This window comes from Fopius arisanus, unplaced genomic scaffold (assembly GCF_000806365.1).
Source record: "Fopius arisanus strain USDA-PBARC FA_bdor unplaced genomic scaffold, ASM80636v1 scaffold00024, whole genome shotgun sequence".
In the NCBI taxonomy this organism is placed as follows: Eukaryota; Metazoa; Arthropoda; class Insecta; order Hymenoptera; family Braconidae; genus Fopius; species Fopius arisanus.
In genome coordinates this window covers 1,377,693-1,393,201 of record NW_011887763.1, presented here as the reverse complement: position 1 = coordinate 1,393,201, position 15,509 = coordinate 1,377,693, and the positions used below count along the sequence as shown (strand labels likewise).

The window sequence follows — 15,509 nt, the reverse complement described above, 5'->3', positions numbered from 1 at the left end:
TTTCAATTTTCAGTGAATACCGCCTCCATTTTCATGCTCCCCTGATACCCTTTCAGAAATTTCGAATTTTTACATTTCAGTGAATACCTCCTTGATTTTCATGTTCTCCTGATATTTTTAAAAAATTTCGAATTGTTACAGTCCAGTGAATACCTTCTCTATTTTCATGTTCCCCTGATACATTTTTGAAAATTTAAAATTTTTGAATTTCAATGAATACCTCCTCAATTTTCATGCTCCCCTGATACATTTTTGAAAATTAAAAATTTTTCAATTTCAGTAGGTACCTCCTCAATTTTCATGCTCCCCTGATACATTTTTGAAAATTTAAAATTGTTCAATTCCACTGAATACCTCCTCCATTTTCATGCTCCCCTGATACATTTTTGAAAATTTAGAATTTTTCAATTCCAGTGAACTTTGAATTTTAAATTTAACATTTTAAAGTTTGAATTGTGAATTTTGACTTTGGAATTTGAATTTTTAATTGGACTTGAAAAATTGAAGATCTACAATTCAAAATTTTATGCAAAAAATTGAAAATAATTTGAGGTCCAGATGAAAAACTTTATCTTCCTGGAAATTTGAGAAAAATCGTTTTCCCGAGGTTCTCATGGAAATCATCGCTTGCAGCTACATAAGCATGGGTACTTATGCTCTAGTAAAAATATACAGACGCGTTAGTATACACATTTTTAAGTTGATAAAAAAAAATATAAACAAAATATTCCACATACATTCGAAGACATTAATTTTTCCTGGTGAATTCGCCTCGAGGGCCTGTACATATGTATATAATCAGTGACTGAATCTGTGAAGAACAATACGAAGGAATAACAACAACAACAACAATAACACGTCGTAGATTAAAGGTTGTGATATTTTTCAGTCTCTTTTCCTGAATAATCTCTTCATGTTTTCAAATTGAACATTTAATCTAGGTCTAATTTTTCTTTATTAAATAAATATTCACTTACATATTGTACAAAATCAACAATAAAATAGGTTAAACCAGGAAATATTATATTACATTCTTAAAACGTCAGGAACCTCGATTCCCATTCGTGAGACGAATGACAATAAAAAAATATTCAATTTCGAAATGATATCATTGATAACACGTTGATTTTACTTCCAGATAATACAGCATGGTCTGCGAAAAATGCGAGAAGAAATTGGGGAAAGTGATAACACCAGATCCTTGGAAATCAGGTGCTCGAAATACAGTGGAGAGTGGTGGACGTAAAGTAGGAGAAAACAAAGCTTTATCAGCATCAAAAAATCGTTTCAACCCTTACACAGCGAAATTCGAAATCTGCAAAATATGCAGGCAAAAAGTGCACCAGGTTGGTTCCCACTACTGCCAATCGTGTGCCTACAAAAAAGCTATCTGCGCCATGTGTGGAAAAAAACTAATGAACACTAAGAATTACAAACAATCTGCAACATAGTACAATTTATTCATCGCAATTACTCCATAACTAAATGAATATTCATTAATTGTAATGAACGAAAATTTATTTTCCTTTATCATATATATTATTGCTACGTACAATGCAACAACTAATCACTAGATTAAGGAGTAAAAATAAAATTTACAATATCTTGTGAAAAACTATTATATCAGAAAATTTATCTCCATTGTCCATTCATATTTTCTGCTCTTTCTGTTTTTATAAAATAATTCACTATACGAATACGCAACTAGTCTCATTAATGTGCAATTAGTCCAATTTATACATTTTGAGTATTATGTACATCTCTATCGTTAAGACTCGGTTCTTTTATTTAAAAAGATACAAAGTTATCTGATCATTAGAATATTTCCTCGGCACCAACATTTCACATACTTTTTAAAGAAATATACAGATTACTGTCAATTACAATAACAATTATTTTCATCGATTGAGGGTCGGCTGCTAACTTAATTAAATAAGTCCCCAATTAATGGTCTATTAATCCTTAATGCTTTCATATAAAAAAAGAATTCAATCCAACAATTTAAATATTCAACAATTTTTTACAGAAAAAAAATAGTTTCTTAATATCAAAAAAGAAAATGTTTTATCGACTCAAAAATTCATTTTCGAGCATCGAGACACTTTTAGTCTGTGTTGACATAATCAGCCGGAAGTGGAACATAAATCAACAGTTTTGCAACTTGTTTCTTATTGTTTTATGTTTTTAGAATATATCTAAGTGTTTTGACTATTTTCTTCGTTATTTTTATCTGATTTCAATCGTTCTTGCGACTCAGTGCAATAACGCGACTGAATTCCCCGGAAGAGTGCAATTAAATTCCCAACAATTTCTTCAACATCCTTAGAAAGCGATTGCCATTTCAATACATTTTGTCCCTCTTCCAAATTCCTTCTATGGCACACAGCTCTCTACTAATACTTACATTTACCATATCACGATATTTCGATTTTTTCGGACTCAAGACAACATAACGGCTCAATATCTCCTCTCCATACATAACAACATTAGAAACTCAACATTAAAAAAAAATGTAATCAAGACTGCAATAGATTCCTGTCTATTTAATCCCTCAAATGAGAAAATTCAACATTATCCCTCCAACAAAACAGTAAACAATTGAATTTTTATCGATTTCATTTTTTCGCTCTATCTCACGATAGAAGCAAGATACCGAAATTTTTGTTCCTACAATTTTTAAAGAGGAAGATCACAGCTACAAAAAAGGTATCAATGAAAATCTCGCTGTCCCCCTCTGATTCCGAGATATCAGCGAAGATATGGGTTCGAAAAAAATGCACTTATAATTCACTATTTCGCAGGAGAGTTCCCCCAGAAGAAAAAAAAAGAAACAGATGATTATTCGTCTTATTTAAATACTTTCTCCTCCCCAGAAGATACTACAATATTAGTAACAGGCTGGGGTTGATTCGACCCGTTCCCCCAAGAATTTTGATCCTTATTATTGTCCCCTAGAAAAATCCAGTGCTCAAATTTTTTATTTCCCGACGATTTATCGATATTTTCACTCGTCTCATTCTGATTCATCTCCGGGGACTTGAACTCTGACACATAAACAACTTGATTCTCAGTCGATATGACCTTAGTGCTCTTGGAGGCGTCATTTCGTCTTGGAGGAACAGGTGGTTTTTTTCCAGGAGTTGGTTTTCCATTGGAGGTGATGGTCACTTGACCCCTGGGTGGTTTTGGATGAATTTCGCTGACTTCTGGGAGATTATCCCTGTTGTCTCGTGGCAAGACTTTGATCTCGGTGATATAAGTCAGCTTTTTGGATGATTCCTGAGACGATGGGGCTGGTGTATTGGGTAGTGGAGGTCTTGAGTCAGCATTGAACTCTCCAGATTCCCCAACGAGTCCACTGTCCTCACTCGAGACACTGATGTTGCTGACATTATGCTGATCCTCTGGGGAGAATCGCTTGATGGTAACGTGTGGTACTTCAAGCCCACACCCATCATCATCATCATCATCATCAGGACTCTCGATCTGCCTCTCAATATCAATTATTCCAGTGGGAGTGATTTCCCTCTGCAACTTGACCTCCAATTCCTCACTATTTCCATTACTTCTCGAGTGAATTTCACACTGTCTGCCATGATGGCCATCCCCTTCGCAAAAAGGACACCTCCGATTCACCGTCGTCTTCCTCATAGGCTCCTCTTCAACCTGTTTCATCCCCAAATACACGTCCTCTCCTCCATTAACATCCCCATCAGTTTTCCCTTCATCCTTATCATCCAATCGACTCTGAAGATTGAAAAATCTTAAAGCTTTGTCAAAAGACTCAACAGCTGACGTATCAACACCCTCTGAGGCCATTGGCCTAGCTTGTCTAAAATCCAACTCGATCTGTTCAGGCGTTGGACTCTTCAGAATTCGTCCATTATTAACGATTCGTGCCAGGGAATTGTCCTCATCAGGATTGAACATCCTCTCAGTATGAATAAAATCTCTAGTTAAACGTTTACTCAGAGGGAGATTGTACAGTTCGACACTGCAGTCGTCAGATTTATCCTCACACCTGTCAGGATCTGAAATCGTTTGATTATCCTCCTTTAGTTTAATTTCAACAGCTGACTTGGATCTTTCTAACGTTCCACTGCTCTTCTTTCTGGCCTTTGGTTTTACGATCTGATTACTCTCGTGACTGGTATCCGTTTTTTTCCAGAGGGCGTCCTCCAGAGTGCCCCATTCACTCGATTTTTTTAATTTCCTTCTATCAAATGTGTCGATGTCATCGAGCTTTGTTAAGTCTTCATTAAACTCTGCAATATCTTCAGGTGGAAGAGGGGCTTTTCGTTTTTTCGAGGCTGTGGAATCAGCCATGTCGAGGCTCTGGGCTCTCTCCAGTGTTGTCGAACTTTTGGCTTCGTATTTCGATAAATCTCCGAGGCTCGCTGCTTTTCTGTAGACATCGTCCTCATCCTCATCTTCATTATCGTTCTCATTCTCACAGGCTCTTGGCACTGGGGTGTGATGAATCGTTATGTCTGATGGATTCAACTCAATCGTTGTGAAACTGTGATGCATCTCAGAGTCGGTGTCTGACTCTGAATTCCTTCTCTCCGAATGATCATCAACTCGAGACAATTGTCCCTCTGACTCCATCTCAGTCTCGCTCTCCACTTTTTCAACGTAACTGGTTAATGATTCCGTGTAATCTGTGATCGTTTCAATTCTGTTTTCAATCTCTGGGTCATTTTTCTTCTCAATTTTTTCATCTTTGATTGGAGATGAATGAGGTGGAGCTGGTGCTTTTCGTTTATTCTTCTGTGGGCTCTTGCGATCTTCCTGATCACAATACTCTGTCTTGATTGGACTCAACAGTTCTGCGCTGTTCTTTCGATTTCTCCTCGCTGCCATCGCTGCATTATGCACCTCAGCAGGTACTTCCGACGGAATCATATCACCCTGATCGTTGCTGTCTGTAAAATCTCCACAATCATCAACGCTCCTGGCCTCTCGTTGACGCAAACGCTCCATCACCTTCACCGTTGGAATTGGAGTTGACGATAATATCTCACAGGGCACTGTCTTTATCTCCACGTCCAATTTCTTCCTCGAGTGCTTTCGCTCTAAATTCGTGTTGTGCTCGTTCTGATTCTCAATCCTGTGGACTGTACCGTCTAGGGCTGGCAGCACTTTAATCCCAAATTTCTGGTGGTGATTGTTGACTTTTACTTGATCATGCTTTCGCTCCAGTGTTTGACTGCCTGGAGTCGATTTTGAGGACTTGATCGTCGAGTTGAAGGAGTCGTTGGTGTCAGCTATGAACAGGCGTTTTGCTGATGACTTGTGCGCCATTGATAATTCTGGAATTGATTGGCTTCGGTATAACGGATGGTATATTCGCGTTGGACTTGGACCAATTGTCTTCTTCAGGAGTGTTGTGGGTCGAGAGCCACTTCCACCACTTTCTACCTCCAGTTCAACCTCGTAGGGAGAGGCGTAACTCAGGATTGTTAGGGCGTCCTCGTAGACCATGCTTCTGAAACTTATTTTCACACTTGCTATCCTATCGCCTGCAACAGATTAAATATTTATATAAAAATTCGATGATTCGTCTTGATGTAAAATCGATATAAATCTCACATAAAATCGATTGATTTTATGTAAAGTATCATTTCATTTTTTGCGATTCAAATTTTCCTCCAAATTTTGCATGTAATCTTCTGTTTTTATTTCCATTTTTTCAATTTTCTGAATTAATTATTAATTTAAATATTATTAAAAAAAATTATGTGTTTTTCTGTCGTCATTGTTTTTGGTGGATTTAAATTTTTATTCGATTGAAAAGTTATAGTCCTTCTTTAACATGGCAATTGCGGGATAATTATCAGCAATGCGGAATAGGATTGTTAGAACAATTATATTGAGAGGAAATTGATACACTCCAGTAATCCGAGCGACCGATATGGCTAATGGGGTGGTGGATGCATAATTAGGTCTCAGTTTTAATTGAGATACTGTGAGAAAATAAATAATTTCTGGCAATTAAATTTACAGGGGCCAAACCAGTTTGAGGCAGGAAGTTGAGGAAATTGGAGAGAAACTTCTCGTACGGAGATAAATTATTACTTTAAAATTCTTAAAACGAATAATCAGTGTTGAAAATTGATTGAAAACATCATTTAAATACCCAGAAAATAATTTTCCTAATCAACTCGTAATTGTCGTGATAAATATTCTGGAAAGATGTTGAAAGAAAAAGTTTTGCTGCTAATAAATTAAAGGCCTTGGATTATTGGCAACATTTTATTGTCCCCTTTTCACTAGTGGTCTCTCCTTAAAGGGATATTTTATAGAGACATTTTAGGCATTTAGCTCACGCAAGTACTTGGAAGAAATAATTTTCCTTCTCGGTGTAATAAATCAGGAGGAAATCGTATGAGAATTTGACCAACTGACCTGGATTTATCCGACCGGATTCCGAGGCTGGACCACGATGCAGAAGATCTTTGACGAAAATTCCTTCCCTCATGTTGCCGCAGACATTAAAACCAAGTCCTGTGAAGTCTCGACTGCGAAGGCTTACAACACTCACTCGCGTTGCCTTTGACTGGAATAATTTACTCATTAATTAAATTGAAATTAAATTGAAAGAATAAAAAAGGCAAGTTTTTCTGGAATATCCGGGTACCAAGGAGAGTCAGCGAAATTATTATAGGGAACTTTTTGAAGCTCTCATTTTCCTCTTCAGAATAAACTCTACAAAAAATTTCGGTATCTCCCTTAGATTCCGAGACATTCGTCAAAAACATATCGATTATTAATTGATGAATTGATTTTACCATTCCAAGACAAGAATCATCGAGTGTCCGTCGTCTCTTGTCGTATTTATTCCCGGAGCCTATTCCCAATCCTGAGAAAGGTGTTGACCATTTTGTTGTATCTTTAATTGGTGTCTCCACAGATGCAACAGACATTGGTCTCTCCATACTCCTAGTTTGCGCTGGAGTTGCGTCTTTGAAGCAGGGATTATCGAATGCATAAGCATCCTCAACAATCTCAGGATCTGTCACCAGCACCAGATGCTTTCCTGCAATGACACATTACCGCATCAGTAAATTCATTCATGAAACCATGAGTCATCATTGGATTATTACGACGTGCATTGTTATCGTCAATTGACACTATTGACTCCTGTGTGATTAAATTTAATTGTAACTCATGATTGATTCCTCAGTACGGAAGGTTGAGATCAATTTATAACATTGGCCTCTATGACATGAAAAAATCACTGGCACGTCAACGGAAAATAATTCAATTGTAAACAACAAATTTTTATTTTTATTCAAAATTAATTATAGGATTTTCGTAATTGATGGAAGGGAATAATCAATTCGTTGTTATTTTACGTCATGTTTTTTTCTTCTTTTTGAAACGCAAATCAATTTCTGTCTCAGTCATTCGAATGTCGGACCGACAATTCCATATTAAGGAGCACTTCTTGTCCTAATAAGGACAGGAAGGAAGTACATTGTTCATTGGCATGCATCCCCGCTATAGAAGCTCAATCAATTAAGTCATTCGATTGACAGAATTGTCTAGTATAATTTTAAATAAAACCCACCTTCGGAGTTTTGAAAATGGCGGTTCCTCCACCTCGCGTTTTCAAATAATTATAGAAATTGTTTATCATTCCGAAATCACTCTCAACTAGGTTTATTCTGTTCCTGAAGACTGAACAATTTTCTGAAGCCATCTTCCAGGTATTTCCGCTCTCTTCTCGCAGAGAATTTGTCGATCAATTTTTTTATAATTTATTTTTATTTTCTTTATTATTATTATTTCTATTTATTTTTTTTATTTGAAATAATTACATAAATCCCTCTCGTTCACTACTAAAAAATCTTCGGATTGTTCCACTTCTTCGTAAATACGCCGTAAAATGTGACACAACAAATTCGGCAAGTGGCAATTTTTCTGAACCAAAATTCGCAACATAAGAGAATCATTTTACATTCTCATATGATACTTGAAGTGCAAGTGAGACTCAATGAGGAATTTGGTGTGCGTATTAATTCATGGCCACGCTCTCTGTAATTTACGTGGATAAATTAAAGATGAGAAGCGAGAAAATCCGGGTAAACTTGATAAATCGTCACTGAATAAAAAAAGAAGAATTTATCAGACCCTTCAGTCATATTTTTCTACAATCATCCTTCCAGTATGCAACAAACGTACTCACGCTCGTGCCAAATAGACTTGAACACGATTTGAATGAGTGATTCATTTCCAACTCTTGACAAAAAAAAAACATTCAGGAATAAATGCAGAGGATGCACCCAATTACCTCAGCCATTGAAAAAATGATAAATCATGAGTATAATTAACCTGCACCCACCGACCTGTTGCATGCACGAAGAAGAAGCAGAAAAAAAATTCGACTTGAACTGAAGAAAAAAATGTAAGATGAATTATAATTTTCGACAAAAAAGGGCAGCAAGGATGAGAGTACAAAATTATACAAAAAATATTTTCATGAAATAATCTCCTGAGGAACATCAATGATGATAATTCCTCATCTTCGGAGGAATATTCTTCGCTCCTTGAGAGATTTGCACTTCGAGTGAAGAATTAGAACGTTAAAACACTAAAATTCTATTTTTATACGAAAGAATCTGCGTCGAATAACATTCATCAAAACAACGATATTTTCCAGTCGGTGTGGATTTTTCTGAGGATGAAGGAGATTCGAGGTGACTACGCCTCTGAGGATGACGCCAATGGACGCATACCATGAACGCCAAGGTGAGCTGGCTCACGTTTCCCTCTCTTTCAGGCCTCTTTTTCTTTTTTTTTCCCTCTTTTACATGTATCTTCCTCTATTCTGCCTCTGTAAAATCTCCAGTCGATATTCTTAAGACGTCATCCATTTCGGCACTCATTATTACTCTAGGAACATCAAAAACAATTCGCTCACGATTTTCATTGACGATTTTTCAGGCTCTTGCATCACCATGGCATCTAAATCGGTGGAGTATTGATGTCGATTTTACTGGAATTGCTTTTAAAGTAGAATGATCTACTGAGGACATCAACAGGTCTATCTCCATGAAGATCATAAAAAAAAGCGAGTGCAGAGGTCCATGATGATCAATTGATTGCTGGGGATTAATCCTGTTGGATCATTTCTATTTTTTGGAATTTGAGGTAATTTGAGGTGCGGAGTTTTGGAGGCCAAGGACCGGAATTCATCGGAATTCATCGGATTTTTGAAGTTAATTTATTTTTTCATGAATTGCCTTGCGATTTTAGGGGATTACCAGAGTTCATGGGATTTTTAGAAGTTATTAGGATTTGCTAACGGAAATGGAAATCAGTTCCAGTGATCGCACGTCATTTCTTCCTTATTTCCCATCGAGTGGTTCAGTGATTTCCTCAGGGACCCGCCCTCAGGAATTCTTAAGCTGGAATGGCACACCCTCGGGTTTTATTTGAAAATAATAGTGTGTTATGTGCACGTAATGCTAGAGTAGCTCAAAGAATTTTTAAGAAACCATCTCATTGGCATTGAAAAACTATTTGTTATTGCATGAAATTAATTTACCCACTAATCATTCATCTGCTACAGAAAAAGCTAAATTCAAATTTAATTTCATCGTTCATCAATCTTTATCTCAATAATCATAATAGAAATTCCATTAGATAATTTTGTAAATTTCTTTTGAAACAATAAATAATTGTAAATATTTATTTAGGATAGTGAGGAAGTGTGAAGGAAGAGAATGAACTTAGGTGTGTAATAGGGAAGCGTCAATTATGCAAAAATTCAAGGTGCGGTTGTTGGCGAAGGAAAATATGTATTGGCGATGGAAAATATGTGTTTAATGTATATTATCAAGTGGGAAAGGGGTTTATTGCTGAGCAGTTACGCGATATCGTGGATGACTGGAGATGACTAGATTATTTTCTCTGCAATGTTGAACGATTCTCTACGTTCTTATTCATTTGGAGGTGGAATTTCGATCGAAGATGGTGCAATCATTCTAGCTTCTCAATAGTCAATCTAAAAGCAGCTTCAACTGCAAATTAATTCCCACGTATTCAGTACTAATATAAAAGGCATAACACCATTTCTCATTCTCTGGGGACTGGAATTTTAAGAAGTTGAAGAGTAAAAAAAACTTGTGTTGTAAAAATGAAAAGAGAATCCCACACAATTATATTTTAACAAATATCATTGTAATCAATTTTTAATAGTAGTAATAGCGATTGAAACCTTTTTTATCGAAATTATAGACTAGTTGTATTTAAATGATTGACAGAATATGATTTTTCCACAATTTTCTCATGCGATTGAGAGAAAATTTCGTTTTGCGAAAATATTTAAAGCATTCGAGATAAGACTACTCTAATTCTTCCACGTCACATCGTGGATCGGTATTTTTTTAAATAACGAGTGTGATAACTTGGATAACAATTCCACTCGATAAGATCCTCAGGCGATATCATATCCGTAATATTGAACTCGTATGTCATTGAGCAAATACGAAACAATGTATCCGACTGATTGTGAATTAGCCGGGAAAGTGTGACACGTACTATTTACCATTTGTTTTCTTTATTATTATTTTAGTAAATAAATCGAGTGTCTAGAAATTACTCGCACCTCCACGCAGGAAGAAAGCGTGGGACAACGACTCACGCAAATTCTCATTCCATTTATGCGTTCTACATTTCATATGTGAACCTCAAATTTATAAACAATTAAATGTAGGCGAATGGCCGAAGAATTGAACCGCCGGAACAAAAAAATTAGAAGAAAGGGGTCATTCAATGGAAATTAAAAATCATTGACAAATTAAATTAAACTGGCAATTACATATTTATATATTTTATTCTACTGAGAGAAATAACGACTTGAGAGAAGAAAATAATTTCTCATAAGAATTTTTCTTTCTCCGTGACGTCGCGACACTTCACTCTAAAGCTCATTAAAGTTCCATTATTTATTCATTTGAAAAAGGGAAAGTTTGGATCTTGAGGAGAAGTCAATGGATTTTTCATTTCTCTTAAATTCTTGAATTGCCATTTTTTTTCAAATTTTCAATGATCCGATGCAAAATAAAGAAAATTCAGTGGAAAAATTGAATAATTTGTGCTCAATTATTTATATAGGAAAACTTTTCCCTTTTCATGGGAATCAGTGCGGAATATTTTTTAAATAGAATTTCAACATAAATTTTTGCAGAAATCCCATGGAATTTCAATGAAATTTTTTCATATGTGCGGCGTAAAATGAATGAAAATGCCTAAAAGCCGTCAACAATCCGGTATTTGAGGTTCGTGATACAATCAGGTCTGGCTACCTGTTATGATAAAGAGAGAGGAAAAGTGAGATAAAATGTCTCGTAAGTGAAACTTCTGAGACATTCCGACGAGTGCAAGAGACTTCTCATTTCGGCGATGAACAGATGAATAATCCAACGAAAATAATTTTCCACTAAATAAAAATGTTAAATCAATAAATTCTCAAATAACCGTCCGAATAATTCCCATAATTTTGTAAACAAAAATGAATAATAGTTTCCAACCGATAATTAATTACCAGAAAAAGAAATAATTCTCAGATCTGTAATAGTTGTGTGTAAAATTTTTATTGTCCAATGAATTTTTATTGAAAAATTGATATTACCCAGTAAAAATTCGTCAATATTAAAAAATGATGCAAAATTATATTTCTGCCGACCCCTCAATGAATGCCGCAAAGAGAATCAGAAAAAAGAGAATTTCTGATGGCGGAAAATTGCTTCATTTAGGGCTCAGCAAAGCTCGCCGATTTTCCGCAATTTATCAGTAAATTACCGTTGTTACAGCAATATTAATCATATTTATAGTAAAATATACCATGACGCAGTAAAAAAATGGAGTAGTCTGGAAGAAATGAGATTTAATTTTTCGATGCGTGCACGATAGATTATTAAATTCCCAATCCATATTTCTTTAATTCGCGTACTAATTGTTCGTCATCATTAATTCATTAGATTATGATATAATTTTTTAAATATCAAATGATAAAGAAAATGAAAGAAACCGAAAATGTTGTATTCAGGAATAATTTGCGATTCCAACCGATTTCTCTGATTTGTTAATGAGAAATATTTAGCGAACTTTAATAAAGTTATTAAAAATATTATAGTTATTATATTTTCTCAAACAAGTGATACGTTAAGTAGATGTCAAAGATGTTAAGTAAATGTTCAAAGATGATATGACAAAAATTCATTTATAGATGGAATGAAATACCGACTGACGAATCCGCGCTCATTTCATCGAAAAAAAATCATTTCAATTTCAATCATTTCAAGGGTCATTTTTCCTGGACTCTTCGTCTTCTTTTTTCGTCTTTTCGCAACATCTAAATTCCTTCAGAGCCGATACACTACGCGATTACTAAACGTCAGAGTAAATTTACCTATAAATTTTTCACCGTGCAACTCCACGCATTAACATCACCGGAGCATTGAAATATCTCATGAACATGAAGTCTCAAATATCTCATTTTTCCCCTGATTCCGTATGTTCTGCAGAATGTACACTGCAAACACCGAGAAAATACCACACGAAGAGAATTTACGCTGAATAAACCGTTTTCTATAAATGACCAAAAAAGAATTTTTCTCGTTGAAAAATTGCACTGAACACCGATAAAAATAATTACGTTTACCACGTAAATTCGCGAGAACAAAAAAATTCATTACTATTGTCATAACTTTAAGATATTAAAATAAACATTGTGGCATAATCATTAATTTTTAATAGTGTGATTACTCATGCCGGGGACTTTGAAATTCCAACGAAACAATTATGTTTATTAGTTCTTCCATCAGGATGAATACAAAAAAATGTAGAATTTTTTGTTCTGAGGAAAAAACAAAAAACAATTGTTTATTACATTAAAAAATGATAATATATCAACGAATTTATCAATTTATTGTTTTTTCTCTAGACAAATATAAAAATACTGGGATTTTTCGGTTTCAAAATGAAAACAATTCCATAAAAATAAACAAATTATAAGTATATAATAGATTTGTTTATATATATATTTAAAGTAATTAAACAAATAGAATTCAGATAAATATGGAGATTTATCTCTCTCTTAATTCTCAGACAGAGATCGGAGAGTTCGAAATTCCAAGGAAAAAAAAGTTTTTTTTGGCGAATGAAGAATTATCCGAGAATTTGTTGGTTTTTCTCTGGGTGTACATAGAGTACATAATGGATATGGGATATATAGGCCCCCCGGAGGTGCATACCTGCTGCATACCAACCCCCACTAGCTATCGGAAACTCCAACAACTTGGGTGCAACAACTTGGGGCCCGCACAACCAATGGCTTTTAACAAATCCAAGTGAACACTTTCTAAAGGCCTTCAACCGATTTCCCCCAGGTATTTTTACCTGACTATGTGCACATGGAGGATGATGGCTCTAAGAGCCCTCCCCTAATTATTCAATTGTACATTCTTCTCGTTCCTCGTAATACTCCCGGAAAAAATAGATTTGAAAAATTACGGGTATCGGGTGTACGTCAGGTTTTCAGATGAAATAAAAAATGTGAACGAAAACAAAAGGACGGATTCTCATTCACAAGGCTGATGACGCGCTTTTGTGTGCTCTCAGATAAACCAGATTTTTTTCTTCTCGTATTATATGTTTACGTACGTATTTTTTTATGGCCGGGAATCGTAACAGGTGTTAAATCACGCGGTTCTATCGTCATTCAAATCATTTCTTTATTTTTGGAGATTCTTTCATTTCGGGTCGATGAGATTCGGGAGTTTTTTAGCAGCTGCATGGAAATTCTATAATTTCATTGGAAAGTCAAGTAGATTACAGATTTTTTGAAGAGTTCAAATGAAAAATAATGGGATAACCGATTTTTCAGACAGGTCATCTGAAATTTTTGAAAGATTGAAACTAAAAATTTTGATGGAAAATTTAAATGAAAACGTTAGAGTAAATTCAAGTGGAGACATGAGAAGCTAATGGACTTACGTATTACCCAGTCATAGAATATCACAAATTCCATAGGCAATTTCACTTTTCCAACTTGGGAAATGCAACGACATTTTTGTCATTTCTCTTTTTATCGTAATAGACTCACGAGAGTTGGTATTCACTAGGGAAAAGCATTCAGAAATAAATGGGCGTCCGGTCATGTGGAAATTTTGGTAATTTGAAGAATAAAGAAAAAATCGGTGGAATAACGAATAGAATGCACGGTAGATTGGCCATCATTTCGCTGAATGCATTCTCGATGGGAGGATAAATAAAAGAATGATCATGCCGAAGGTGCATCAGACCGAGACGCTTCGTAATACGTATTTTCAACAAAAACATAATCCAATACCAAATCAATAAATTCAAACATGTATGCATTTTTCAATAATCTGAAACGTGACTGGAGCTGTGGAATCGGACTTAAATCAGTTTCAATTTGTTTTTTTTTGTTTCTTTCTGCCATTTTCTGAGGAAAATCTATTTTCCGCTACGACGCAATAAGTGTCAATGCCAAATGTACATCAATCATCTGAATCGTTAGTGCATACAAGAAAATAATTACTCTTGCTTAATTTTTTAAATCGCTAATCATAAGAAAGACCACAAAATTCTGATAGAAAATAAATTCCATCAACTCACAATCGATTTCCAGATTATTTACATATTTACAGTAAATTTCAACTATAGTGGATTTTGGTGGCAGAATTTTTTTACAATGGAGAGATGAATTAGGGGAGTTGGCACGATTTGACGAATCGTTACCGATTTTTTCATTTTTCTCACGTTCCCTTTGGGTTGAAATATTATTTTTTCAATGGAACCTACCCTTGTGTCGGCGCCATTGCCTGTAGAGGAAAGCTGCAATCGTCAGGAGTAATACTGTCGCCAAAAATGTACCGATCACAGCTCCTGCGATGCTACCTGGTCCATAGCACTCAGAATCCTGACCGGTTTCGTCCATTTTTTTTTCTTCTAATCTCAATTTCTCTTCTCTTCTGTTATTCAGGCATTCGCCCAATTGACATATTCACGGTTGTTTTATCTTCCCACGATTTAATGACACCTTTCACCATACCGATTTTCATCGAGGGAATTGCAATGGGGGCGATTCATTTTTGCAGATCGATATCAATTTTGATGATGGGGGAAGGATTTGTTGATGCTACGGGATTTTCACTGGGGGATTCAACGATTTTATGTGACAACTGTGACACCTTACGACGTACTGACTGCATGGGCTCGATCGGAACGAGAAACAGGTACGAGTTGTTCCGCAACAGGTGCTCCTTTCGGTTTGAACTACTTGGGTGATTCCACCATGAGACACAACGTGGCGCACCTAAACATCCTCACCATCTGTTTTTTTATTTACAAAAGTTTAAAAATTTGTTTAATCAAAAAATCGCATTTCATTCCCAGAAACGATCGAGTTTTGTGATTATAAAAACTAAAAGTATTTTACTTCCTGCAATTTTTTAAAAGTTAATTTTTTTATT

At 35.4% G+C, this 15,509-nt stretch overlaps 2 protein-coding genes across 2 annotated transcripts; one reads left to right on the top strand and one right to left on the bottom strand.

The window, feature by feature from the left end:
• Positions 1 to 611: 611 nt before the first annotated feature.
• Positions 612 to 2,764, top strand: LOC105264722 (cysteine-rich PDZ-binding protein). Its single transcript, XM_011301803.1, has 2 exons — positions 612 to 872; positions 1,139 to 2,764. The coding sequence occupies exon 2, from the start codon at positions 1,149 to 1,151 to the stop codon at positions 1,449 to 1,451; it is 303 nt and encodes a 100-aa protein (XP_011300105.1). The 5' UTR covers positions 612 to 872; positions 1,139 to 1,148; the 3' UTR covers positions 1,452 to 2,764.
• LOC105264723 (uncharacterized) lies at positions 2,092 to 15,284 on the bottom strand. The gene is made up of 4 exons (XM_011301804.1): positions 14,839 to 15,284; positions 6,792 to 7,039; positions 6,409 to 6,559; positions 2,092 to 5,522 (listed from the first exon to the last, which is right to left on the bottom strand). The coding sequence occupies exons 1-4, from the start codon at positions 14,972 to 14,974 to the stop codon at positions 2,848 to 2,850; spliced, it is 3,210 nt and encodes a 1,069-aa protein (XP_011300106.1). The 5' UTR covers positions 14,975 to 15,284; the 3' UTR covers positions 2,092 to 2,847.
• Positions 15,285 to 15,509: the final 225 nt, after the last annotated feature.

Bases quoted from the DNA above. Each gene is read 5' to 3' on its own strand.
- LOC105264722 (XM_011301803.1), top strand. From the start codon at position 1,149: ATGGTCTGCGAAAAATGCGAGAAGAAATTGGGGAAAGTGATAACACCA.
- LOC105264723 (XM_011301804.1), bottom strand. From the start codon at position 14,974: ATGGACGAAACCGGTCAGGATTCTGAGTGCTATGGACCAGGTAGCATC. The intron at 7,040-14,838 runs GTAGGTTCCATT...GTGTCATTGCAG, and splicing joins GCAATGGCGCCGACACAAGG to GAAAGCATCTGGTGCTGGTG. The intron at 5,523-6,408 runs GTCAGTTGGTCA...AATCTGTTGCAG, and splicing joins ATCCGGTCGGATAAATCCAG to GCGATAGGATAGCAAGTGTG.